The sequence below is a fragment of the Boeremia exigua genome (assembly GCF_020726555.1).
Source record: "Boeremia exigua strain MPI-SDFR-AT-0100 chromosome Unknown C7974scaffold_6, whole genome shotgun sequence".
Taxonomy (NCBI): Eukaryota; Fungi; Ascomycota; class Dothideomycetes; order Pleosporales; family Didymellaceae; genus Boeremia; species Boeremia exigua.
Window position 1 is genome coordinate 807,582 of NW_025763523.1, and position 25,837 is coordinate 833,418.

At 55.6% G+C, this 25,837-nt stretch overlaps 10 protein-coding genes across 10 annotated transcripts; 6 read left to right on the top strand and 4 right to left on the bottom strand.

Annotated features, from left to right (window-relative positions):
* Positions 1-1,172: 1,172 nt before the first annotated feature.
* C7974DRAFT_433888 (uncharacterized protein) lies at positions 1,173-4,487 on the bottom strand (the record flags this gene model as incomplete). The annotated part of the gene is made up of 7 exons (XM_046144950.1): positions 1,173-2,641; positions 2,689-2,875; positions 2,925-3,623; positions 3,671-3,796; positions 3,842-4,004; positions 4,045-4,146; positions 4,192-4,487. The coding sequence occupies 7 exons, from the start codon at positions 4,485-4,487 to the stop codon at positions 1,173-1,175; spliced, it is 3,042 nt and encodes a 1,013-aa protein (XP_045997000.1).
* A 1,247-nt stretch (positions 4,488-5,734) lies between these two features.
* C7974DRAFT_183462 (uncharacterized protein) lies at positions 5,735-7,583 on the top strand. Its single transcript, XM_046136411.1, has 3 exons — positions 5,735-5,853; positions 5,908-5,982; positions 6,029-7,583. Exons 2-3 carry the CDS (start codon positions 5,926-5,928, stop codon positions 7,319-7,321), a joined length of 1,350 nt encoding a protein of 449 aa, XP_045997001.1. The 5' UTR covers positions 5,735-5,853; positions 5,908-5,925; the 3' UTR covers positions 7,322-7,583.
* A 1,947-nt stretch (positions 7,584-9,530) lies between these two features.
* On the top strand, positions 9,531-11,387 carry C7974DRAFT_413049 (uncharacterized protein; the record flags this gene model as incomplete). Its single annotated transcript, XM_046143696.1, has 1 exon — positions 9,531-11,387. The coding sequence occupies one exon, from the start codon at positions 9,531-9,533 to the stop codon at positions 11,385-11,387; it is 1,857 nt and encodes a 618-aa protein (XP_045997002.1).
* Positions 11,388-12,166: 779 nt separating this feature from the next.
* On the top strand, positions 12,167-13,664 carry C7974DRAFT_183478 (alkanesulfonate monooxygenase). Its single transcript, XM_046136412.1, has one exon. The coding sequence runs from the start codon at positions 12,228-12,230 to the stop codon at positions 13,554-13,556; it is 1,329 nt and encodes a 442-aa protein (XP_045997003.1). The 5' UTR covers positions 12,167-12,227; the 3' UTR covers positions 13,557-13,664.
* Positions 13,665-13,955: 291 nt separating this feature from the next.
* C7974DRAFT_311984 (uncharacterized protein) lies at positions 13,956-15,553 on the top strand (the record flags this gene model as incomplete). The annotated part of the gene is made up of 2 exons (XM_046138331.1): positions 13,956-14,549; positions 14,597-15,553. 2 exons carry the CDS (start codon positions 13,956-13,958, stop codon positions 15,551-15,553), a joined length of 1,551 nt encoding a protein of 516 aa, XP_045997004.1.
* Positions 15,554-15,698: 145 nt separating this feature from the next.
* Positions 15,699-17,108, top strand: C7974DRAFT_183497 (pigment biosynthesis protein Ayg1). The gene has a single exon (XM_046136413.1). The coding sequence runs from the start codon at positions 15,844-15,846 to the stop codon at positions 17,080-17,082; it is 1,239 nt and encodes a 412-aa protein (XP_045997005.1). The 5' UTR covers positions 15,699-15,843; the 3' UTR covers positions 17,083-17,108.
* A 1,385-nt stretch (positions 17,109-18,493) lies between these two features.
* C7974DRAFT_183511 (major facilitator superfamily domain-containing protein) lies at positions 18,494-20,643 on the top strand. Its single transcript, XM_046136414.1, has 4 exons — positions 18,494-19,006; positions 19,058-19,109; positions 19,157-20,229; positions 20,285-20,643. The coding sequence occupies exons 1-4, from the start codon at positions 18,894-18,896 to the stop codon at positions 20,574-20,576; spliced, it is 1,530 nt and encodes a 509-aa protein (XP_045997006.1). The 5' UTR covers positions 18,494-18,893; the 3' UTR covers positions 20,577-20,643.
* A 579-nt stretch (positions 20,644-21,222) lies between these two features.
* On the bottom strand, positions 21,223-22,094 carry C7974DRAFT_433893 (concanavalin A-like lectin/glucanase domain-containing protein; the record flags this gene model as incomplete). The annotated part of the gene is made up of 2 exons (XM_046144951.1): positions 21,223-21,742; positions 21,799-22,094. 2 exons carry the CDS (start codon positions 22,092-22,094, stop codon positions 21,223-21,225), a joined length of 816 nt encoding a protein of 271 aa, XP_045997007.1.
* A 46-nt stretch (positions 22,095-22,140) lies between these two features.
* C7974DRAFT_394107 (uncharacterized protein) lies at positions 22,141-23,788 on the bottom strand. The gene has a single exon (XM_046141843.1). It carries the CDS (start codon positions 23,440-23,442, stop codon positions 22,411-22,413), a length of 1,032 nt encoding a protein of 343 aa, XP_045997008.1. The 5' UTR covers positions 23,443-23,788; the 3' UTR covers positions 22,141-22,410.
* A 476-nt stretch (positions 23,789-24,264) lies between these two features.
* C7974DRAFT_183558 (uncharacterized protein) lies at positions 24,265-25,751 on the bottom strand. The gene is made up of 3 exons (XM_046136416.1): positions 25,599-25,751; positions 24,632-25,549; positions 24,265-24,579 (listed from the first exon to the last, which is right to left on the bottom strand). The coding sequence occupies exons 1-3, from the start codon at positions 25,670-25,672 to the stop codon at positions 24,531-24,533; spliced, it is 1,041 nt and encodes a 346-aa protein (XP_045997009.1). The 5' UTR covers positions 25,673-25,751; the 3' UTR covers positions 24,265-24,530.
* Between the last annotated feature and the right edge of the window lie 86 nt (positions 25,752-25,837).

Below are 25,837 nucleotides of genomic sequence, written 5' to 3' on the forward strand. Positions count from 1 at the left end.
GGCCGTGATAATGTCAAACCACGACCCAAGAGCATATGCCTTCCGGTTACCTATAAGCTCCGTAGCACGTATGCCCCTGCAGTCGAGACCCGTGTGCCCCGTTGCCGAGCGCTGCACAACATGGATCTATGCGTCGCCCGACACGAAGCCATATAGCTACTTTGGAACGCACAATTTCACAAACGCGTGGAACCAATGGCACGCGAAGCTGTGTATTGTAGGCTCGAGCTTCAAATTGCCGCGAGACATGCCAATGCAGGTTTGCAACGACGCATGTAGGATCCTGCTGCAGAGCGGAGACATGCCCGCAGAGATGATGATGTGGCGCCAGGACAGTGCCTACTACCGGTTTCTGAACGAGCTGAGACAATACAAGCTGGGAATTCCAACGAGGATCCCGGCGGCGAAGCTAGCGGACGCGGTTGCGAGGGGCATAGCTATGGGGTGGACGTGTGGATGGGGGCCCTGTAGATTAGTGGTCCAACCTCAAACGCGTTGAAGCACACATTTTGATTAGTGACAGCACCAGCGTGGTAGTTGAGGATTTTCAAGCTACTTATAGAGCGTCAGGAATACCAGATGTACTTTTTGTAGCAGTAGTACGGAGTTGTATTGTTTTAGCACCGCCCCAGCTAGACCACACATTCACTCTCACGAGATGAACATACGCCGCAACCCTACCTCCACGTATCTACGACTCTCGACTTCATCACTACTAGCTCAAGCTCTCCCACCACTAACCGACGCCAACGTAAGAACACATCACAACACTGCGCACAGACTATGGTTCTATCACACATACCCCCACACTCCCACAGTCACGTACTCACGTACTCACGTACTCTCACATCCACATGCAGCGTATAATGTGCAAACCGTCTGCCCTCCAGACAAGGGGGAAGAAGAATGCACGGATGTTACCACATCATTGCTCAGACAGAAAAACCAATTTCGAACGGGCCGGCGGCGGGGACGTGGGACTTCGAGTACAGGACATGCTGATCATGACGAGGATATGGAGAAAGACACAGCAGTAACGCCGTAGCGCTGAGTCCGAGCTTAGATTCATCTGACCATGTATGTCTAGACACCGCAGTATCTGGACCCTTCACTAACACTCCAAACACTCCATGCTCTCCCATATCTACCAACGCCCCACCCCTTCCATACCTCTATTTCCTTGGCAACTCCCAAAACACCCTCTTAAAGATCTTCTTACTATTGAACAGATTCACCAACCTCAGTCTCTCATTATCCAAATGCGCACTATCACTCGCCTGCCCGCACGGCAAATGCGCTGCCGGCGCCCCGAACTGCTTCTCCAGGAAGCGGATACTGGGAATGCTGCCGCCCTCGCGGATATACAGGGGCTTTACAACAGATGGCGCCTCCGTTGTCGGCGACGGGTCGGGGCTGTTAGCGAGCGTGTTAGACGTGGGCAGGAACGGCTTTGGGGGGGAAGCATGAGAGGCGGAACTTGTAGCGGGGCGCTGCAGGGTCGGCGCCCAGACGGCGGTGATAGCGCGCTCGAGGGTCTGGAAGATCTGGTTTGAGTGGTCGCCAAGCCATGGTTCGGCGACGTGGTCGATGGTGGTGGAGAGGTGGTTCTTGGAGTCGAGGGCGGCAAATTCGGTGGCGAGGAAGTTTTGCAGCGAGGAGGCCACGTCAGCGGCTTCTTGGTTGGGAACCAGACGGATTGAGAGGGCGGCTTTGGCAAGACGTGGGATGATGGTGGAATTCTCCGGGCCGGAGGTTTGGAAGCGGTGGATGGTTAGGGAGGCTTCGCGCCATCTGCGCATCAGAGACTGAGCGAGCTCTTCTGGGTCGCCAAGGTCGGGGTTGTTGCGTAGTAGGGTCTGGGTGATCTCGGTGTAAAGCTCCTTCTCACCTGCTGCAAGGGGAAGGATGGGGTCGTAGAAGCCAGGGATCTGGACCTTACCATGGCGGCCAGTAAGTTTGGCCAGGAGCATGACAAGATCTTTCAGCGGCTCGTCGAGCAGCGCACTACCGTCGACACCGCTATGCAGATCTGGATGTTCACTCTCGACCTGGACCGTGGCGTGAATGACACCACGCAGGCCATATGTGATACACGGTACGTGATCGTCGAGCCAGTAGCTGTTGGCCAACAGAATCCAGTCTACATCGCCAATCAGGTCTTTCCTCGCCTGCACGGCTTTCTCAAACCCACGAGAGCCGCTTTCTTCCTCACCCTCAATCAGGAAGATGATGTCAGCATCAAGACTTTGCTCGTTCGCTAGCTCGTGTGCGGCATATATGGCGGCCATAATTGGGCCTTTGTTGTCAGACACGCCTCTGCCATACAAGTAGCCACCCTCGCCAGTGAGCGTGAAAGGATCATGCTTCCATTTTCCGTGCTCGTTCTCGGCAGGTATGACATCGTAGTGACCGTAGAAGAGAATCTTCTTCCGCGACGCAGCTGTTGCAGGGTTGCCTCTAAACTTGGCAAATACGATCGGATTGTATGGCTCGCTCGTGTTGATCATCTCAGTGACGGCACCAAAGTTCTGGAACACCGAGCGCAAGTAAGATGCGCCTCGCCGGCAGTCGGCTCGATACTTGGGCAGCGATGAGACTGTCCGGAAGTTGACAAATTGGCTGAGTGATTCTACCATGAGATCTGCCAAGCATTAGCGCAGCCAGTCATCGTCAGATGCGTGTACGTACCGTTATTGCTTCTTCGTGTGGCGGCCGTAGGCTCTGCGCAATCCCGCACTTCCCATATGACGATTGTGTTGTCATTGCCACCAGTCACCAACGTGGGTTTGTCGTTGTACGTTGTGTATGCAGATGCTAGGATCACTCCGTTGTGCGCTTTGAACGTTGACATGGTTTCGTAATGCTCGTTGAATTTCTGAACCTGTCAGTAGGTGTTCTGGAACAACATAGATAGCTTGACTTACATGTACGACGCCAGACTTGCCGCCGGCGAAAAGAACGCCTGCCCCCAGTGTGAGAGTGTGGACGTCGCCGGTATTGGCTTTCAGACTTCTGACCAGCTGGCGCGTTTCCAGGTCCCAGACATTGACCTCGCCATCGAATCGTCCGCTGTAGAGGAAAGAGCCTTCACGGGCCAAGGACAAGATTGACTCGCCCTCTTCTCTGCCGTCCTCGAGTGCACAAATGTTGGAGATGGAGCCTCCTCTCGCTGAATCTATACGCCAAAGCAGAATGCGCCCGTCGCCTCCTCCAGAGACCAACACCTCTTCTGAAGGAGCTTCCGGCAAAATGCCGGTGCCCAAGAGCATGCAGTGGACGTAGCCAAAATGTGCAAACTGGCAGATGTCCTGGCTGTCGATCTGGAGCTCCTGCCCGCCCACGGCATCTCGTGGCTTCGTATCTGCACCCAACGGTTTTGGTGTCTGCGCGCCGCCGGGGCCTAGCGAATCGAAAAAGCGGTTCTTGCGTTGTGAGGGGTGTGACGCGAGTTCAGGTCGCGGGCGGGTGTCCTTCTCCTTCAGATCATACCATTGTATACTGGTGTTTTGTGCACCGAGATAGACGGTACGGTGAATAGACGAGTACGCGACGCAGAAGATGTCGCCGACATCGTAGGGCGACCAGAGGGCGTAGAGATGGCGGAAGGTGGAGGTGCACCAGACCTGGCAGGTTAGCACGTGAATGTGTTGCGAGGCAAGTAGCTGCGTACATTGATGATGGGGTCTGTAGCACTGGAGAAGAGAAATTGCTGGTCTTGCGACAGACACAGACCGAGTACGCTGCCCTTGTGTGCCTGAATGACGCGCCGGCGCTCGTACGTGTCGAGGCTGTAGACCTGCGGTCTGTCAATGCTGGCCGCTCACGTGCCTCCATCACCTACGAGTAGCTCGCCTCCCTGTGTGCCGGCAAAAATATACTGCGAGGACACGGCAAGCGCGAGAATCGACTTGTCGTGCTTCATGCGGTGCGACAGGGCCGGTGTGCGTGTGTCTCCAGGCGCGCCCTCGCCAATGCCATTGCTACTCGACGCGCTTCTCGCATGGCTCGACGGTCCTGTCACGGGCATGGTCAGCCAGGCCTCACCCGAATGTGGTGGTGGTGCATTTTGCAAGCACGGCGGACCTCCTGCAGACGAGTGCTGCGATGACGGAGTTCAGGGTCCAGTCGCGTGGGCACCCCACCGCGCTAGAGAGCCGCCAACAGCTGGCTTTCCAGTGCCCGCTTCTTTACTCACCTCTCAGTCTGGTCCTGCTCTTAACGCTGCTCGCCGTGTCCTGTGCGGCCATGGAGCGCGCGTACTGACACATGGTGACAGCTCGCCCTTGGGCACTGCAGGCCGACAGCAGCGAGAACGGGAAGATGGGTCCGACGTCGGCAGCTGATCGTGGTCGTGGCGGTGTCCAAGGGGCCTTCAGGTGGAGATATGGTGTGGAGAGCTCGCCATCGTCGTCAATGGAGGTGACAGACGCAGACTCATGTTCACTCGACGTCTCCTCAGGGGAGCTTGAGCCATGATGCTCGGACATGGTAACATTTCACCGTGCGTATGGCGAGCGAGGTCCCTTGAATGGTGTGATCACGTCCAGATAAGTAGTGCATAGTACAAGCAGATGGATATCCCTTGGTTGCTGCATGTTGCTTTATCGTGCTTGCCTTTCGCTGCTTGTGCCGGGACAGCGCATGCGTTCGCGAATGCGGTGCCTATCACGGGTGTGTAGTCGCTGCTACAGCTGCTTCTGCATCTGCATTGGCTGGCAGTGAGAGAACGAGACACAGGTCATGCCGACACGTGTCGAGGCTGCAGACATGTTCGGCGCCAGAGGACATGTTCGGGGTATGTTGGCCTCTATAAGTAGCTCGCCTTCTCGTGAACATGTTCCTGGTGTTGCTCGCGAGGCTGCCGTTGACCAGCGGCCCGCTGTGCATGCAGCTTGTTGTTTGAGGACTGATCGTCAAAATGAAGGCCCCTCAACGGACACTTCTCGGTAGTGCGTGGATTGCCCATGAATGCCGTGAGTCAGGTCAGGCACCATTGCGACAATGAATGTCTCCCGCAGCAGCAAACCTCTCGCCCCCAAACTGGACGTGTGCCTGCATGCTCTACATCATCAAGCATTCAGGTTCTAGAGTCAGCTCTTTCGCACCGCCACAGTGGCTGACCACTGTGGACCAGCTGGTACGGGCTCAGCTGGCATGGACCCAAGGCGTTGGCGAGCCCCAGCGGCCCAGCCACCTTTTGCAACCCTGCGGCCGATCTGTGCCAGCGCTCACCGAAAGTACCTCATGATAGCATTTTGGGCAGCAATGACAGTCGCCGCACGCGCAATATCCGACGCGCCTGCATGCTTTCATCAGCGTGCGTGAGAGGCCTCCCCGCCAACCACTCCCATGGGCGACACGTCTGCAGGAGTTTTCTAGGGCTGCAGGCGCACGCTTCGTTGCCGCCTGCGATTCGCAGCGTCTCGCTGGCCGCATGGTCGGCCAGGCTAAATGGGGCCGAGCTCCATGTGCCGTGAGCTGGCGACACGCCAGCACCGACGCTGCACCCGCCTTCCCCGGCCTCATCTGTCGCAGACGAACGAATACCTGCGCGCGACGTCGCATAGTCACGATAGAGCACCTGCCGCAGCCGTGACTGGAGCCGTCTCGGCCGTGCTCTCTGCCTCCGTGCTCTTGCTGTGCCCCTCTCCCACTGGCTACTTTGACCGACGCCTCACTCCGCGTGTACCCTCTTCTGCCCCTCTGCCTGCGCTGCCCCAGTGTGAACTTGAATAAAGACCCTCTTCCGCCGGACTGGCATTCCATGTGGAGCTGTGGAGTGCGCAAGCAAGGTTACCGCTTCCGAAGCATTGATGATTTCTGACCGCCTCGTCCTTGGGTAGATCAAGTACTGTGCGCCGCCGTTGCACGTTAGACGCTGTACCACACCACTCTTTGCAGCTGCAGCCTCCACATCCAGTCGCAATGGGCGTCGGCGAAACTATCACCGTCATCAACAAGTCGGGCAAGGTCGTGAGCAGTGTAGGTACCACGGCCGATGAGAGGCCGCCTCACTGACAGTTGACAGAGCAAGCACATTGTCAGCGTTTTCAAGGAGGCCAAGGCCGCCTACCGCGAGCGCAAGGCTGAGATCAAGGCCGAGCGCGATGCAGCCGTGCGCGAGAAGCAGGCCCTGAGCCGCGGCGTTGAGGCTCTGCGCATTGAGGACGACGTGCAGTCGCGCGCATCCTCGCATCGCTCGTCGCACTCAAAGGCATCCCACCGGTCCAAGTCGCACAGGTCGCCACGCGCAGATGGCCGCCCAACACTGGAGCGCGGCTACACTGACAGCTTCTATGCCAACGACAGCCCGCGCGGCAACCGCCACCGCTTCGAGGACGACCTTGCTGGCGGTGCCCGCGAGGGGCACATGAGGGAGCTTGCCCGGCGAAACTCGGACCAGGTTCCGGTCCAGCGCCAGGCTAGGCGTAACTCTGTCGACATGGATCTAGCATACGGCGACATCCCTCCCCCACTGCCTGACAAGAAGTACGATGATGTCGAGCTCAAAGACAAGGCTTCCAAGATCACCATGCTGCTGGACGAGGCCAACTGCCTGCAGCACTCCGCCACAGCCATGATCGAGAACCTGCAGAAGAATCCAGATGCCCTCGCCGCTGTGTCCCTCACCCTTGCCGAGATCAGTGCCATTGTCAGCAAGATGGGCCCTGGCGTCCTCACCACCCTCAAGGGTTCCTTCCCCGCCGTGGCTGCGCTGCTCATGAGCCCGCAATTCATGATTGCTGGTGGTGTCGCAGTCGGCGTCACCATCGTCGCGCTCGGCGGCTACAAGATCATCAAGAAGATTCAGCAGCAGAAGGAAGATGAGATGCCCATGTTGGAGATGCCTATGGGCGGTCCCGTACAGATGCCCATCCCCATGCAAGCACGTGCAGACGAACCCTACCAACTCGACGAGCTCGAGACTAAAGAGCTTGGCCGTATCGACATGTGGCGGCGCGGCATTGCCGACGTCGAGGCTGAGAGCTCCGGCTGCAGTGTCGATGGTGAGTTCATCACTCCCGGTGCCACGCGCCAGCTCGTCGATGCCGGCGTTCTTGACGAAGACGACATCAAGTCCCGTCGCAGCGTCAAGGCCCGCTCCGAGCGCCCCAAGTCGCACCGTGCCCGCTCCGACGTCCAGTCTGTCCACTCGGTCCGCTCCGAAGCCCGTTCCGAGGCCCGCTCTGAGCGCTCTGCTCACACGAGCAAGACCTCCGGCACACATCGAAGCAAGACCACCAAAGAGGGCAGCAAGCGCAAGGAAAAGGAGCCCTCACTCATGAAGCAGCTCTTCCGCTCCAAGACCACGGCGTACTAGATACGACCAGTGACACTACGAACACCGACGTCACGAACCCTGAACATACGAACACTCCAAGAACACACGAACTCTAAGACATATACGAAATCTCAAACCACGAACATCCTAAACGACAAACACTCTAAAGAACACACGAACCCACAAAACCACATCTGTTTCCTTTCCTGCAGCGTTCCGCGAGCATCGCCTGCATCCAGTCAGTATCTCGTCTTGTTTGTCCTTATATACCATAGACGCTGCGCTCCAATGCACACCGGCTGTTGTCTGTCTACTGCGTATCTTCATTTTCCTTCTCATCCGTCATTTCTTGCTTCATGTACTTAGGCTTGGGCATTGGGGGGCGTAATTTGGGATTCTTTACAGATCTGCTTGGGTTTGCTTGGGTTTGCTCAGGTTTGATTCAGACCTTGATGCTTGACGCTTGGAATGGCGCTTTGTATACGTATCTCCACATAGTCAATACGTCAAATCGTCAATACGTTGATATAATGATGGCATCTATCGTGTAGTGCGCGTGTGTCATGCTCTACTCTGCTATACTCTACTCTTCTTTGCTCTTCTGTCCTGCTCTACCCTCACGCATCACAACAAATCAACGAGATATTAAAACGCCACAACACTGCCCAGAGGAGAGCACACCGTCTCCATGCAAGACAAAAACAATCGCGAGCAGTGCGCTGTACTGCGAAGATCCATGGTGTGGTAGTTCGCAGTGCAGTGAAGCAACCGTCAGCCCTAAACCCTCATACAACCCCTGTCCTTGCTACTGTAGAATATGCAGACCCACAGAGACGCGGCGAAATCCTCTGACTCGTTGCACATATTGGATTTGGCATCTGGCACGGACGATTGTGGATCGCGAACCTACTGCAGAACGACAGGCCGATGGTGTGCAGCTGCAGCTGCATCTGCATCTGCATCTGCATCTGCGTCATGCAGATTGGTCTATGCGCGAAGGAGTTGGGCTTGGGTTTGACAGCTGTTGATCGGATGCAGGTACGTGGGCTTGTGCGGTTTCTCGGTTCCTGGTTCTTGGATATTGCATCGATGGTATTTTGATGTAACGTCTCTTACGGCTGGGGAAACGATGATGTCGGCAAGGCTCTTATTCATCGTTCTCGTGGTGCCACGGTAGAGAGTGGGTGAGCTGGATGGGTGTGTCTTGTATACCGTAGATCGCATGGTGTCTTTGCAGTCTGCATTCTCTAGATGTACTGTTCGAAATGTCGCAGACGCAGCCACTCTACTTCTTGCCCTCGTTTCGCCGTCGTGGATAGGCTGCTACTAGTACGCTTTGTGTGCGTCTCTTCTCCGACGTCTTCTCCTCCTGTATGTGCGTGGGAGACTGATAGGTCTCTGAGTGTGCTTGATATGTGTCTCTGCTCCTATGTCCTCTACTCCTGAGTGTCTTTGAATCCGTCCCCGTCAATGGTCACCATCCTCCAGTATCAGCCCAACACGAAGATCCTCCCCTTCTCAAGTGAATACGCGAGTCCCACAAGAGCCGCAAGGCAGCAGCAAGCGTAAGCGGCGGCACGGCATGCGGGTGCTGGACTCGTTTGCTAGTTTCCTGTTTTGGTAGGAGGAAGATTCCCTTCACTTCGAGCCACGGTGTGGCGGTGACGCAGCGCGGGCGCGGGCGCGGACGCCGGCGTATATAATCACTTTTTGCCTGCGCCTGTTTACTCTGCACCACTTACTACCACCACTGGCCCCAAGTACAGTTCAGGACTTCCTCTCGTCAACGTCGCGGCTAGACAGCTTCACAACGTCGTAGCTTCCCCTCCAGACTCCTTGCTCTACCTTCCGTGAATGTCCTAGCTGTGTAGCTTTACAACCACGCGGCTTCGCAACCTCGTAGACGACCCACGTAAGTACTCAATGCCGTGTGGTGAAGAAGTGGGCTTACGCGTCGTTAGTCTAGCAGCTCTATTGACTGCCTCAAGTATCGCCTCCACCGAGATCTCACCTGATTCTCACTCTAGCTCCCTGTAGTCGTCTTCAGTAAGCACTGTGATACGCACCGAGTGACCTGATTTACTGACTTCGTCAGTTTCCTGCGACAGCAAACTTATTTGCTAGTCAGATCTGGGTTGACATATACATCCAGGTGAGTGCGATACCTCGATAAGCTGACCGTGGCTAACACCACTTCAGTGTAGCAACTCAACGCCCCTACTTCATTACTTCTTCTTGCCCTTTCGCCATGCCTAAAACCTGGGCCTCCGTAGTCAGAGATGCTCATAAGATGCCGACGCCAGATGAGAGGCTCAAGGCACTAGCAGCCTACTACCGGACGCTGTCACCCAAGACTATCCTTGAAGAAGCTCTAGGGAAGCAGCAGCCATACCTTCCACGTACGCCTAGAATCGCCCGTCCACTTGTGGAGCACACGATCGTGATCTGTATGGACACCGAGTCGCATACTCTCAATACCGATCAGATGACGGAGATTGGATTGAACTTCATTTCCCGCAAGACGGCGAGTGACCTTGGTACACCGGGTCCTCACGGTTGTAGACTTCAGGAAGGGCTGAAGTTCCTGCACTTCCGTGTGGTCGAGCACGCGCACCTGAAGTCCAATCGTGAGGATTCGAAGGGACCTCTTGGCAATCGTTTTGGTCACACGCGCTTCGCGACCTTTGCAGAGCTGCGTATCATCTTGCACCACCTTTTCAACCAGAACATCAAGTCAGATAGGCCTGATCTCAAAGGCTGCAAGAGCCCAATCATTCTTGTTGGCCATGCTCTTAGACACGACACTGAGAACACAACCAAGAAGGGTCTCGAGTACAAGATCGACGATAATCTCACCGTCGTCGCCAAAGTTGACACCCAAGCTTTGGCACGAGAGGTTGGCGTCTGGATACCACAACCTGGCATGTACACTAACGAGATTGGTCTGCGTGTGATGATTGAGAAGCTGGGATTCCAGCATCTGGATGATCACACGGCTTGCAACGACGCCGCCCGCACCATGATGTGTGCCATCCATATGGTGCTGCCTGACAGCCTTCGCCAGCCGTTCGGCATCCCCTCAATGCAGGAAATTGCCGACCGCATTGAGGCGTCGAGCAAGACCACGTCGCCGGCGCCCTACGGTACTATCGAGTGCTGCACCCGCTGCGGCGCTCGCGACCACTCTCTCGCCGCCTGCAAGACCTCCGTGGTGTGTGAAGCATGTCGCCGCTTTGCTAGGGACTCTGGTTGTGCGTGCAACATGAGAAGCCACATTGAGATGTACTGCCCGCATGTGGCGCTCTTCAAGGCATGGGCACGCCGGTATCGCGATGCGCGCACAAAAAACAGACTGTTGACGCCAGAGGTCGCAGCGGGCCCTGGCGCCGACGCGCACCCGTGGTCGACGTGGCCTAGAAAGATCGAATGGCCGCTGGATGAACTGGATAATGTCCTTGAAGGCCTGGACCTGGTCGAAAAGCACAAGGAGTTCGAGCAGTTGACGGCGGTTGAGGGTATCTTGAAGGCAGCGCTTGGTGGACTCGCGGTTCCCAAAGATCCACTGGGAAACAGCAAGTCAACGGTGAAGGCAACCCCTGCCCATCCGTCAACGAAGGGTGCTTCAAGTGTAGCACGCCCTCCAAATCCTCCTCGCTCGAAAGCTGCTGCTGCTTCGAAGGCTTACCCCCCTACTACGTCTCGATCTCGCGCTCACTCTACTTCGAATGTAGTACATCCTCCTAAGTCTTCTCGCTCGACAGCTGCTGGCACTTCGAAGCCTCGCGCCAACAATACTCCTCGATCTCGCGCCCACACTACTACAAATGTAGCTCACCCTCCACCATCGTCTCGCTCGTATGCCGGCGCTGCTTCCCGGTATCACGCCCCTGTCACTCCAGCCCAATCCCCCCAAGCTGCGGCACCAGCCAGGAGGGAGATAACCATGTCTGAGGAGCGTGCTCGTCACAAGGCTAATGGGAAGAAGCACTGTGGGAGGTACGGCGTAGGTGGCCGCAACGAGTGTTTGCGAGGCGCTGCCGCTCACGGTAGTCCCACGGCAGCTTGTGTTCAATGGTGGGGGGACGATGAGAAGTGCCGGCCCTGATGTTGATTCTTCATTGGATGCCACTGCAGTGTTCGAGTGTGTGTGGATACCTTAAAAGCTGTTTCGGTGTGCTTGCACTGGCTGTGTAGGCCCCAAAAAGCGTCATCTTTCTTACATCTTTCATAGCAATCAAAGGTGACTTTCTTGCAAATCCCTATCGTGAGTTTCTCAGCGCTTTGACGTCATGCGACGGACTCCGAGATCAGGTGTTGATGCTGCCGCCGCCTAGGACACGATTTAAGTTTTCTTCTCTGTGGAGCGAAGTACTGATAATACTGCATGTCATACCAGAGAGGGCGCTCGTCTTACTCAGAGTGAGCGTGCCGGAACATTATAGACCTACCTCATCGCTAGGAAACAAAGGCTGTTGAGGAATATGTCGTACTTGAGCTGGAATGGCAGCTTACCTAACACTGCCAGCTTATTGCTCGGGAGGCAGGATGTGGACAGCCGGCAGTGATTAGCAAATGTATCAAGCTCCCGCACCAGTTTACATGGAGTGGCACAAACCCCTAAGCATCGATCAGCTTCGGCGAGATGCAAGGCCTATCCGATCAGACCATAAGCTCACTCCCGTGTTGTTGAGACCACAAGATCACCCCGCTACGTGGCCTCAATGTGCACATTGTGGAGTGCAATTGACGTTTATACGCATAAGATGGAGGTCGCGGATGCTGAGACCAATGGCTGTCGCCAAAACCCCACCTAGGACGATGTCGTGATCGGGCACCTCACCACATTTGTAAGCCTCGGTGTAGACGTCGAACCCTTGATCCGCGATTAGTATAAAGACCATAAAGAAGTGAGAGGCTCGATTAACGCACCAAAACTGCAGAAAAAATGGCATCGCAAAAGCAACTCCACTTGACAGCGTTCATGCGCCCGGTCTCCTTGCACACCGGTGCGTGGCGGTATCCCGGAGCGTACCCGGATGCGAACTTCAACTTAAAGCATCTGAAGACGTTCATTCAGGAGTTAGAACGGGCGAAGTTCGATGCGTTCTTCATGGCCGATCACCTCGCCGTGCTTAATCTCCCCGACGACGCACTGCGCCGCAGCCACACAGTGACTTCCTTCGAACCCTTCACGCTGCTCTCCGCACTGTCGCAGGTCACAGACAGGATTGGTCTTGCAGCCACAGCGACAACGACATATGACGAGCCGTACCATGTTGCGCGCCGCTTCGCGTCGCTGGACCACCTGAGTGAGGGACGTGCCGCGTGGAACATCGTCACGACGGGGAATCCGGAAACGAGCAAGAACTTCGGGCTCGACGAGCACGTCCAGCACGCAGATCGGTACAAGCGGGCGCGCGAGTTCTACGACGTGGTGACCGGGCTGTGGGACTCGTTCGCCGACGATGCTTTCGTGCGCGATCAGGAGAGTGGGCTGTTCTTTGAGCCCAGTAAGATGCACGTTCTGAACCATGTCGGCGACGATCTCAAGGTCAGGGGGCCGCTGAACATTGCACGTCCTGTGCAGGGCTGGCCCGTTATTGTGCAGGCTGGGCAGAGCGAGCCCGGGCGCCAGCTCGCAGCTGAAACGGCAGAGGTCGTGTTCTGTTCGCCGAAGGACCTTGATGCTGCAAAGGTGTTGTACGCGGATATCAAGGGGCGGACGAAGAGTGCAGGGAGAAATCCAGAGCATCTTAAGATTCTACCTGCGGCGTTGATCATCGTTGGCGACACGAAGGAAGACGCGCAGGAGAAGAGGCTCAGGCTTGACAGCCTGGCACACTCGGACTCCGCGGTAGCAAGCCTGAGTGTAGCATTGGGCGCTGATGTATCGCAGTACGATCCTGATGGATTCTTACCCAAAGACCTGCCGGAGACGAATGCGAGTCATACATCGAGGGCTTCGGTGCTGGCGCTTGCGGAGAAGGAGGGACTGACTATCAGACAACTAGCAAGTCGCTATGGAGGATTTGCTGGTCTTGCGTTTGTGGGCACGGTGGAGAGCATCGCGGACGACTTTGAGGTGTGGCTCAAGGAGGAGGCAGCGGATGGATTTACCGTTTGCTTCCCATTCTTACCGGAGGGGCTGAACAACATAACGCAGAAGCTGATTCCGGAGCTTCAGAAGCGAGGTTTGTTCAGGAAGGACTATGAAGGGACGACATTGAGGGAACATCTGGGGCTGCCTAGGCCGAAGAACCAGTTCTTTGAGTAGTGAGCTACGATAGGAGAGCTGCAAGATTGAATGACGAAGATGCAAGCAATACGAGTATCAGTTCGCGTGTATCTACACGTCTCTCAGCGCATATGCAGTGATTTGGCCTTTCGTTCCAAGGAGCAGTGATGACGCTTGAAGGGCGACGCGTGTGGTCTGAGGGCGCTAGCTTAGTCACCCACATTCGGCAGTGCGGCGGCAGGCACGGGGCCAGCGTCATTGGCACTGTGGGCACCTGCATGACGGCACGCGCAATCACGCCAGGCTCGCAACACAGCGATGCCGTAGCTTCCACACAACGCTCCCACACTCATGAACCCGCCGTTTGCCAACGACTTTGGCTGAAGCCACGGATTCCTGCATTCAGTCGTACATCTCCGCCGTTGCGTGACCGGCGCCATGATAGGCACGTCGATACCGCATCTTATCTTCATTCGGCTCTGCATCTTCGCGTTGCGCCTGATCACGCCTCTAAGCATATTCTACGTATCTTTTAGCTTGGCTGAACACCCAACATCTGCCGGAGGGAGGTTTCTGCTCACGTGGAGCATCATTGAGGCTGCATTTTGGCTATTTGTTTATATACCCCGCAAACGATCCCTGCAGGCTTCTGCGCAGCACCCTCCGCTGCTCGGGAAGGATGATAGGAAGGCATTGTTTTGGAAATGCTGGGATAAGATCCCGCATCCAGAGTACTATGTCAGCCGATGGTTCTTGGGCGCACGAGCTGGTGAGGTTAGGAGGGAGAATGTGAAGGAGTTCTATGAGTGGGCGCTTCTGAATCGGGGGACCGAGAACGAGGATGAACTGGTGCGTAGAGCGCAAGAAGATCCTGAGGCGAAGATCGAGGAAGAAGAGGAGTTGAAGGAGTACGTGGATGGCACAGAGACTCTGTTGGGCCGGCCGATACCGCCTGGTCGTGGGCCTGCGAAGGGCTTGCGGTTGACTATCGACGAAGTCAACATGCGCCACCGACCGGTCGTGTGGTACCTGGTAAGTTCAGTATGCGAGACTGTTGGGTAGTAGACTAACGCGTCCAGATTGTCATGCTCGTGGACACCCTCACAGCAACATATCTCCGGTACAGCGGCTTTGCCCTCTACCGCACCCACCTCCGCTCCGCGCTCGCCATATTCCCCCCTCGGCCTGCATCGCTCTTTACAAGACAAATCTCAAGCGCCCCTGACTTGAACTATTGGTATCGCCCGCACACGTCCAAGACCCGCCTGCCGATTCTGTTCATCCACGGTATCGGCATTGGTCTCCTGCCATACTGCCAGTGGTTCAACGAGATCAACAAACACGACCCGCTCGCAGCTACGGATGGCGAAATTGGCATACTCGCGATTGAGCTGCTGCCTATCAGCTTCCGCATTACTGGCCCCATCATCAGCTCTGACGAAATTTGCCGCCAAATCGACATGATTCTCGAGCGTCACGGCTTCGACAAGGTTGTGCTCGCCAGTCACTCGTACGGCTCGGTCGTGAGCACGCACCTGCTCAAAAACACGTCGACAGCCTCCAAGATTGGCCCTACACTGTTTATCGACCCAGTCACGTTCCTCCTGCACTTGCCTGATGTAGCATACAACTTCACTGCGCGCCGCCCGCGCCACGCTAATGAGCACCAACTCTGGTACTTCGCGTCGACCGACATGATGGTCGCGCACACGCTGGCTCGCAACTTCTTCTGGGCTCACAACATCTTGTGGAAGGATGACTTACGAGGCCACGACGTGACAGTCAGCCTGGGGGGTCGCGATTTGATTGTCGACACGACCGTGGTCGGAAAGTATCTCTCAGGCGTCAGTTTGAAGAGCGAGGACCGTACATGGAAAGACGCCGAGTGGAGTGGCACGGGTATCGAAACGATTTGGTGGCCCACGGCAGACCATGCGCAGGTTTTCGAGCGCAAGGAAGGGAGGACAAAGCTCGCGCATGTTTTGAGGGAGTACGCCAAGCATAAGGAGCCAGCTGAGGACGAGGAGTGGCAATGAGGCTCGGGCAGTGCGGATCTATAATTGTCATGTCGAACTCACGTCGCATTACCTCACCACGACTGTTTTGGCCAAGATGCTGTGCCCACTTCGCCTTGTGCATGTGGGGTCCCGTCGGATCTCATGTTTCGACGCGGATCCCCGAGCCGGCCCCGCTAAAAGGACGACCTATATACCGCGACTTGGAAAGCGACAGATCAATAACCAAAGAATTGCACAAGTGGTGAACAATATCACAAAAAAACCTTCAGCTTTAGCGGATTAATCTAATACGATCCATCGCTGCCAACATGCCTAACGGAAACTGGATCCTCGGCGACCTCTTCACCAAAGACTATGGCCACAATGGCAGCATTGCCAAGTTGTGGGAAAACAGGTGGAAAATGCCGTGCCAGCGGTCCGTGTATCCTTTTCACGACGGCAGCTTCGCAGACTTCGAGCCCATCTTCGCACACCTGATCGCCGCCGACATCAACGACCCGTACACAGACGCCTACACCAACGCCTTCCTCCCCACAGCGCGTGCACTAGTGCAGAAAGCACAAGAATTGTCGCACCTAGGCGCAAGCTCGAAGATCGAGCACAAGGAGGAGGCGAAGTTGCTGTTCTTCCGCGCCAACGCCCTTTTCAGACTTGCGCGGTTCCCGTACATCGGTACCGAGCTGAAGTGCCGTGTCTTCGAGGAACAAAAGTCGGCGTACCTGCAGGGCGCCCAGCTGTGGGACGTGCCAATCGAGGAAGTCATCATCCCACACGTTCACGCCGCGAACGGCGACGGCGAGCGTATTCCACTGTACGTCCGGCACCCAAAGGGCGACGGGCCGTTCCCCACCGTCCTGCTGATCACCGGGCTTGACGGGCATCGCCCTGATAACACGGAGCGTACCGAAGAGCATCTACGCCGGGGCTGGGCCACTGTGATCTGCGACATCCCTGGCACCACCGTTGACTGCCCTGCAAACAAGCTTGATCCGCTGTCCCCCGATCGGCTCTTCACTTCGATCCTGGAGTACATTAAGCAGGCCCCACAGCTCGACGAGACGCATGTCATTGCATGGGGCTTGAGTGCGGGCGGCTACTACGCCATCCGACTCGCGCACACGCACAGAAGTAAGCTAATAGGCAGTGTTGGCCACGGCGCAGGGACACATCATTACATTGGCCGCGAGTGGCTGGGCCAGATTGCGAAGCACGAGTACCCGTTCGGGTTGGAGCGCGCCTACTGCCAGAAGTACGGGTATGACGACTTCGAGACCATGAAAGAGCGGTGTCAAGACGAGTTCAGCCTTGTCAGTGGCAAGGGCGAGGGCGTTGCGGTGGTGGGTCAGGGGCTCCCAAGTTGCAGGCTATTGCTGGTCAATGGCACGCTTGATGGGTGTATGCCGGTCGAGGACAGCATGTTGCTAGCGGAGTACGGGAGTCCGAAGGAGATGCGGTTCATAAAGGATAGACTGCACATGGGGTATCCTGAGGCGAATGCGACGGTATTTCCATGGCTGGAGGAGGTTATGGCAACCACGGTTGGTTGATGGACTCAGTACACGCGCGGAACGCAAGGAAGCAACGGGAGTATACGGCTACTACTTGTAGCCTAGTAACAACACATGAAAAGAAGCTCGCTCGCTGGCCCGTACCCACCACCTCCACCCTCCCTTTCCTTGCGACGGGTGCATCGATCTCATACTGTGTCGTTGTGACGCATTGTGAAAGCTATCTCGGAACGCTCTGCTGGGCGCATCGTAAGATATGCCAAGGCCTTCGACTGCAAAGCACGCCATACTACAGTGTACTACGGGGTTTGGCACGGAGGTCAAGTCCGGCGTACAGCGTGTACAATCATGGAAGTCATCGCGTCAGGCACATTCCGACATTGCTATCACGCATTGCACAAGCACACTATCCGCTCCGAGGTGTTTGTTTGTGTTCGCTGTTTCTGATGATCGACGTGTATAGGTAGTATCTCCTGTGGCATCTCCTAGCGAAGATGGCTGATGCTGCGTGCTACCAGCGCCGACGGGAGGCCGAGCAAACACACCAATATCGACCGGGTCGTCCAACCTCGGCTGCTCATTGGTCTCGCTTATCAATGTTCCTTGCAAACAGGTGCCGCGAGCAAATTGTAGATACCTCTTCGCCGCGCCGAGTCCGCGAAAAAGCTCGTCCACGCAGTAAGATCCAATCACGATTGAATGTTCTGGTTTGCGGGTGGATGCTCGGAGTCTGGCGAATGCCCCTGATTTGCCGTACGGTAGTGCGCGCCGCGCCGGCACGTGTTGGCGAGTCTTTCTCCTCCGTTGTCTCCCTGGATATGCTCGCTTTTTGCAATAGTATCGGCACGCGAAATTGCTTCCATTATGATCGAGTGGGTCTCTTCGAAAGCACCATCATGAAGACGGTTCAGTCCTGCAGCGAATCTCCTGGACATGCAGAAATCAAGTTGCTTTGCACCGCGATGTGGGGATATTCAGGACCAAAGGGCTAGGCTGACCTCAACCTCGGTGGCACTGTCTGGTCATTGTATGCCAATCGATCAGGGCGAGTCCAAAACAAGTGTCGCCTTCAGCTCTGAAGTTTCTCAGCTGTATTGACTGAATTCATCATAAATTATAGACGCAGTGGACTTACCTTTGTCTTGTTGTCGCGTCGCAAGTATAAACCGACCATTCGTAGGGGTGGTGGGTGACGTGCTCAAGCCGGCGGATAGCAACATCATGCCCAGGACTACCGAAGCCTGGGTACTGCCCAGGCCAAGAACAGTAATGCTGCACTACGACAACAAAAGACATGTTGACAGGAAGGAAGAAAACAAATTATTGCACGCTAAAAAGCGCAGGAAAGGTTGCATTTTACTCCATGGGAACAGTTTCAAGCTTGGTGTCGATGTAAGAGAGTCAACATGAACAAAGCGTTGGCAAGAGCTTGTTACTGACGGTCCGCAGCGCCGCGCGACTTGGAAAGACAGACTTCTTCACTCCGACGTCAAGACTTCCAGACCAGCGCCCGGAGTTGTCGAATCCTTGGACAAAGTGAGGAATCCTCCGCTAACTGTCAGCGGCTTGACAAAATTTCGGAATATCGCCAAATTACAGCGCGCCGAGCCGTCAAGATATCACGAACATGTGAGCCCAGCACGCCGAGCGATGCTCAGCCAAAGGCTGCCATGCTTCGACCGTACTTGGCGGCGCATTGTGGGTGATCTCAGGTGTTAAGCGGCAGTGTCGGAGCTATGATACTCCAGACGCGTGGGATGATTCTTCTGTATAAGTATTGCGTGCCCAGCTTGTACTTTGTGCCTCCGACAGGCAGTGACTTGTGTTGCGGTTGACAACCATTTGACAAGATGGGCACTGATACCAAAGACGTCGACTACACGAAGGCGGACTATGGAGATGTTGCCGAGCCAGTGCTCGTCCGTGACTGGACGGTGGCAGAAGAGAAGAAGGCCAAGCGCAAGTAAGTTGAGGCAACATGCGGAGCCGACTCGGACTGACCATGAACTTCCAGGCTGGACCTGACGATTATGCCGCTGCTCACTTTGGGCTTTTTCTGTTTGCAAGTAAGATCAACAGAGGCGCTCTCTTTGTGCGATGCTAATCTAGACAGCTTGACCGCGGCAATATTGCCAACGCCCTTACGGATAATTTCATGGAAGACATTGGCATCAACCAGGATCAGTTCAACATCGGTCAGCAGATGCTCTCCCTCGGTATCGTGCTCTTCGAGATCCCCGCCAACATGGCTCTCTACCGTGTTGGTCCTGGCAAGTGGCTCACGCTCCAGCTCTTTCTCTTCGGCACCGTCAGCACCTTCCAGGCCTGGCAGTCCAACTACGCCTCCTTCATCGCAACCCGGTTTCTGCTCGGAATTACGGAATCTGGTTTCATACCCGGCGGTTTGTGGACACTATCAACATGGTACACACGTTCCGAGACGGCCAAGCGTGTTATGATCTTCTACTTCGGAAATCAATTCGGGCAAGCATCCGCCAAACTTCTCGCTTTCGGCATCCTGCACATGCGCGATGTTGGCGGCAAGTCGGGCTGGTTCTGGCTGTTCGTGCTGATGGGCGGCTTCACGATCCTCAGCGGTTTCGTGCTGGGCTTCTTCCTGCCCGACTCTTTCAAGAAGCCACACTCGACTTTCGCCCCTAAGTGGCAGATCTTCACCGATCGCGAGATCCATATTCTGCGTACGCGTGTTCATCTCGATGAGCCGGCAAAGAGCCAGAAGAAGAAGAAGATCGGTCTCCCGGCGTTTAAGAAGGCGTTCTCCAACTGGCGCATGTGGGCCCATTTCGCCATCACAATGTGTAACAACGGCCCCCAGCGTGCCTTCGATACCTATGCCCCCTCTATCGTGACATCCTTTGGATTCGGCCAGCTGCGATCCAACGCTATGGCCGCGGTCGGTCTCTTCATCCAGATCCCCGTCTCGTTCTCCTTCAGTTGGTTCTCAGACCACTTCGACCGCCGCGGCGAGACGGTGATGGCGGGTTTCAGCTGCCATCTGCTGGGCTACATTTTCAACCGCATCTTCACCGAGACCAACAATTCGGGCGTGAAATACTTCGGCGTCGTGTGGACCCAGACCTTCGGCACCTTCTCACATCCCCTCAATATCACCTGGATGTCGCTGACCTGCACTGACTCTGAGGAGCGCGCTCTCGCCATGGCCCTGTAAGTCACCTTTCATTCCCACTCTGTCTCTGGACAGGTCACTAACGCTTGACAGGGTCATCATGGGCGCCAACATCGCCGGTATCTACGGCGCGCAGATTTTCCGCCGCGACGACCGTCCGAGATACCGCCGCGGCTTCGCGGTTGCGTGCGCTGTTTTGGCCGTGGGTCTGAGCATCGCCATCGGACGATACATCAGTGAGAAAGTGCAGCGGCGCAGGAAGGCCCGGCAGGTCGATGACGCTTCGTCTTCTGATGGCGAGGTACCGACGTTCTTGCCCACTGATGATCAGCCGGCGCCCATTGTTGATGGAAGGCGACCGTCAGTCACCACGGGCAAACTCTAAATGCTGGTTGAAACCTTGGAGGCGATCTCGGTCTCAGTGCGTAGTGTGTATGTATTGTGGATGATGCACGCTTCACACATTTTAGCTTTCATACTTAATCAATCGTGGGATCTGTTAGGATGCCCACGTCAACTCATACCTGGGCATCTTCTCTTTCTCTTGTCGCCATGATGTCAGTATGGCTTCTTTGTTGAATAGTGGAACAGTGAGCTTTCATCACCCATTTCGGCCAGTTGCTCGTCTGTGTATGTATCCCTTCCCTGCTCATGCGGCAGTGCTGCTCTCTTCGCATTTTTGCTTTTCAAGATGGAGCAGTAGTATTTTGGTCAAATAATTCCAATGGGCCGTTCAAAGAGGGAGAAATGCTGTGGCAGCAGAAGTTGCCGGAGTGCCTCTCGACATAGAGCGACGCGTCACCAAGCAAAGCTCTCAGCACTTGGGATGACTGCCCTTCGGACAATCTCACGCATACAAGTAACGCACAAATAGACACCCGATTTGCATACGACATGTGGAACGTCATGTTTGACACACAAATGGGCGAGGCCAGCTTATTTTCATTAGGTACCACCTGCGACACAATCGGTACCGCAGCCTTTCAGCTGAGGGATGAAACATCGCCATTCCGCCCTCCTCCTCTAGCACTCTACAAGTTAATCTGCAGTCCCAGAGTAGCCTTGACAGTGGCCTTGCCGTAGAAAGGCTCTGTACCCGCATTTCCAACGTTGACATACGTGCTATCCTTGAACACGCCGACCTTCACAAGCGCATTCAACCACTCCTTGATGTCGCCCTTGAACGTGCCCGTGAACTGCTTATCGGGCAACAGACTGCTCACAGTGATGCCTGTGTCCTCGTTCTTGCCCTGGTACAGCTTCCAGCTTGTGCCGAACAGGCTGGGGATTGTCGCCTTCGGGCCCGCGACCCACCCGATCGGCAGCTGGCCGCCGGTGTACTCGAGCCACAGCATGAGTTCCTGGGCGTTGGAGGAGGTCGAGTCGCCCTTGGTGTCCGAGGTCATGAAGTCGAAGCAGATGTTGCCCTTGTAGGCGGTGGTGTTGGTGCGGGTCCAGTCGTAGGTGGTGGGGATGGATTTGATGGCTGAGAGCTTGGTCTCGAGGTTCTGGGTCAGGCCAACGAAAGAGTAGCCCTTGGGGATGTTGTCGCTGGGGCAAGTTAGTTTCTGGGTCATTCAAGACTTGAAGCTTGTGCGTGAACTTACGTTGCCTTGACATAGTCAATGGTGGATACGGCGCTCCAGCTGATCTTCTTGTTTCCATCGGAGCCTGTGGTCACGCGGTCGTAGTTGGTGCACTGCTTGCCGACGGTAAGGGCCTGGTTGTACATCATGTTGAAGACAATCCAGGGTGTGTCGGTCAGCACAACACTGTCGGAGACGCCGCAGAGCGATGTCGCCTTCTGCTTGGTGGTGTCCGAGATGACCATTCCTGGCTCTGGCGCTGGCAGTGCCAGGATGGGGGCGACCAGCGCCAGCGAAAGAAGAGTCTTGGTAAGCATCATGGCGAGAAGCAATGTAAACGAATGTGTGAAACGAATGTGATAGTATTGAACAAGAAGAACTTGATCGAGGAGCAAGCCTTTGATAGGGCTCGGAACGGGTGGATCGCACGGGTAGTGACCGGGGGGTGGCCGGTAAGCGAGATGTGAATCATTTCCCCGAATGTGGGTTGCGGGTATGTGAAACGCGCTGCAATCAGACCAAAACTCGCCCATGGAGATCCAGAACAATGTCATCTCCGATACAGAGCCGCATCAGCCGTTTTTTAGCGGCATTTCCCTCCGCGCGTGCTTGAGTGGTGGTCGGCCATTGCAGTCATGTCCTCGACTTGTTCGCCTCTAATCCCCGCTTCAGAGCATCCCTCACATCCGTCCACACAGCGTCATCTTCCCACGCAAGCTTATGAGTCCTCCACTCCAACCAGTCCTCTACCCTGGTATCATTAGTATCAATCAATGCCGCAGCTACATCGACTATATGCGGCCTGTCATCACAGACATAGGTCGCTGCAGCCCCGCACTTGCCACAGAACGTTCTGTCCACTCCGGCGGAGCTACTGTATGCTTTCGCAGTACCGAAGATGCCGTCTGCCGGATACGGTGAGCCATCAGCAAGGGTGATGTGATTGCGCGACGGGAAGAACCAGGATATAACCCAAGTCGAGACCGTCAGGCGACAAGAGTTGCACACATCGTGAATGGCAAGCCACTTCTCCTTGTGTTTGCGGACGTTGTCTTCGTCGACCTCGGTGAACGTCTCGTCACCCGTCGGCCGGGAGACGTAGAACTCGAGACCTTTGCAGTCGCAATGCACGTGCAAGCGGTCCTGAACAGAACCCTTGGTAGCGACAGTCTCTTCATGTTCTGCTGAGTGCCATGGAGCGCTCTTGCCCGACCAAGTCTCCCATAGCGGCACCTCCTTCCCACCTATGTTTGGCAGCAGCGTCGCGAGCCCCCCATCCCCCGTACTTCCGACGAACACGTGACCAGCAAAGTCCCAGATCGCCTGTTCTGCATCAACCGAGGGCGCGGAGACGAACCACTTCCTTACATCGCCCAGCTGGATGGTGCCGAGCATGTGCGCCCCACATGTCGAGCAGAACCAGCGCGTGAGGTGCTCAGAGGTTTTGTGTCCCGTGAAGGTGGAAAAGTCGATGACTGGCTCTAGAATGATGGAGCCTGCAGTACATAGCGCGCCGGTCGAGCGACGGCAGACGCCGCAGTGGCAGAAGTGGACTGGCAGCGGCAGACTGGAGACGGGAATGGTGAACGACAGCGTTGATGCGCGGCAGTGGCATGCCGCATGGAGGGTTCGCGTCGCAACGCCGGCTTCTTCGACAGACGACATTAGTGGGTTTCGGTGGGGGTTTAGAAGTCGTGGAGTATTCGTGCGGTAGGCATCGTGGACTCGATGTTGCCCCGCACGTCAGCAAGGCGAGTCATCTTCGCATCCACCGTATCGACGCCTTCGCGTAGCTGGAGTGGCGCTTCGTGACTCGTGATCCCGTGACTTCGTGATTTCGTTGCAGACCTTGGTATTGAGAGTCAAGCCTCTATGTATGCGGTGGCTTCGCGAGGCTGACGAACTGACTCGGCTGGCGGAGATACGTCATCAGGACACCGCAACATTGTTCGACGTCAACACTACATTCCGCGATAGAGCTCGGCGAGGGGGGAAGTCCAACATGAGGCACCGGCACATAATGGGTACTTCATTTCATTTCTTTGGTCAACTCCCGTTTCCTTCTGTATGCACCGTTTTCGTCTTGGTTACTAATTCGCTTCTTGCCTGCTCGCTGGCACTCCCATCTGAAGCACTCGGGGGCCTGCTGCGACAGTCTCTGGCACAATGGTAGGCACTCGAAGAATTGTCGTCTTGGTTCGCAGCGGGGATAGCGGGTTGCAAAATATCCAGACGTTGCTATCTTACCTACGCAGTGGCCTGGAAGTCACAGAAGGTAGTCTTGGCCTTCTGCCCCATCTCCTAAGATCTGTTGGCCTGGGCTCGCGCGAGGTACATGGTGACGCCTACCTCTCGCTTCGCGCGGATCATCGAGGCCCAGAACTTTAGTGACAGCTCTTGGCCGCCGTTGTGTTTAAGCAGCGTCATGCGAATCGCTACATAGCCAAGGAATATGCGCGGTCTGACTTTCTGCGCTATGTGTCTGACACACAGTGGCAAGCTCAGAAATCGTGAAGAGAAGCCTACTCCATTCCATCCCCGACCGCTAGAAGAATATGGTGTCTTTAGACGTAGCGCCATGACAGTGGGGGTGGTCCGCATGTTTTGACAACGACTATACGTGTTTGTCCCATCAGTAAAGCAAGCATACCACCGGGTCAATCATGATGGGTGTCCACGATACCGTGTCTGTCTATACCGAGCATCAGAAGCTGCCCTCGTCATCTCCGTCGTCGTCGCTAATGCTCTGTCGCTCAACTGCAAGCGCCACAGGAGTCGCACGACGTGCCCAGCCATCCGGCGCTGCATACCGTATTAGCGCAACATCTCTCATGTTAGAATCGGGCAGAAGTACCTCCTCTTATCCTTCCAATCTCGCAGCCCAGATATCCACATACCCCAAGGAAGCTGCAGGTCGTGTTTGTGCAGCGTGGTAGTGATGGATCCGTCATGGTGCGTAATGAGTACGCGCGGGCCTGAAAGCTCGAGGGTCTGGAGCGCAGCACCGAAGTCTTCAAGGCTTCTCATGAATTGATTCACTTGTATTACGGTCCATGGGGGTCGACAGCCGTGCGGGCCTCCGGAAGGCGCTGGAGCGGCGCCATGCCAGAGCGACCACGGACAAGGCGGTGTGATGATATGAATGTGCAGAATCTGCCGTGTGTTGAGACGCCGAAAAGCCCCTAGTTTGGCCCGGATTGACAGGTTGGAGATGAGTGTATCGGTGAGCGTGATGTGAACATGGCGGATGACCTTGGAAGGCTCGAAATCCAAGCCCCATCTATCCCGACTTAGATAGTCGTCCAAGTTGATAGCAGGGAATCTATCAGGCTTGAAGGTAACGTATGTGTACCGAGACTCTGCTATCTCTCGTGCTACAGCCGCGCCAACAAGGTTTTGATTGAAATATGCTCTTTGGAAGTCGCCAGCATCCTCGTCAGGATGGAAAACGGTGCCCGTCTGGGCGCGAGTATCATGGTGGAGCTCATTATAGATCATATCCCGTATCTCCCGAGGAAAGGTGTTGTATACTTTTCCGCAGATGGCTGGTACCCAAAGCCGCTCGAAGCATGATTGTAAGAGGTCGATGTTCTGGGTCAGCTCGTTTCGGCGCTCCTCAAGCCTACGACAGTCGGCAAAGCTGTTGTTCTCGCTTACTGCCAAGGTGAGTATAGCTTGTTCATCAGAATCTGGTTGCCGTCCACGGTGAGCGCGATAGGCGTCCCAGTCTGGAAGGGTGACTGCACGCAATACGGTGAGTTCTTTGTCCGCACTAAGAAGATGTCGGTAGAGGTTAGAAGAAGAAGGTTGCTGTAACATACCTGTCAAGTTCCGTCCACACAGATTTGATTGCCGCTGCTGTCACAACGCCGTAGCTCGTTGCTAGACACTCCATGCTGATAGGACGAAGCTAGTACGAGAATGGTATACGCCGCTAGTACGGAGAAGGTCAGAAGGAAAACTTAGTGTCAGCGATGATCCACTCACGTTTGGAGAGTTGTGAGCTTCAAAGTTTATACGTAACCTCGGCATTCAGGCTGACGCAGCACGTGATGGACAG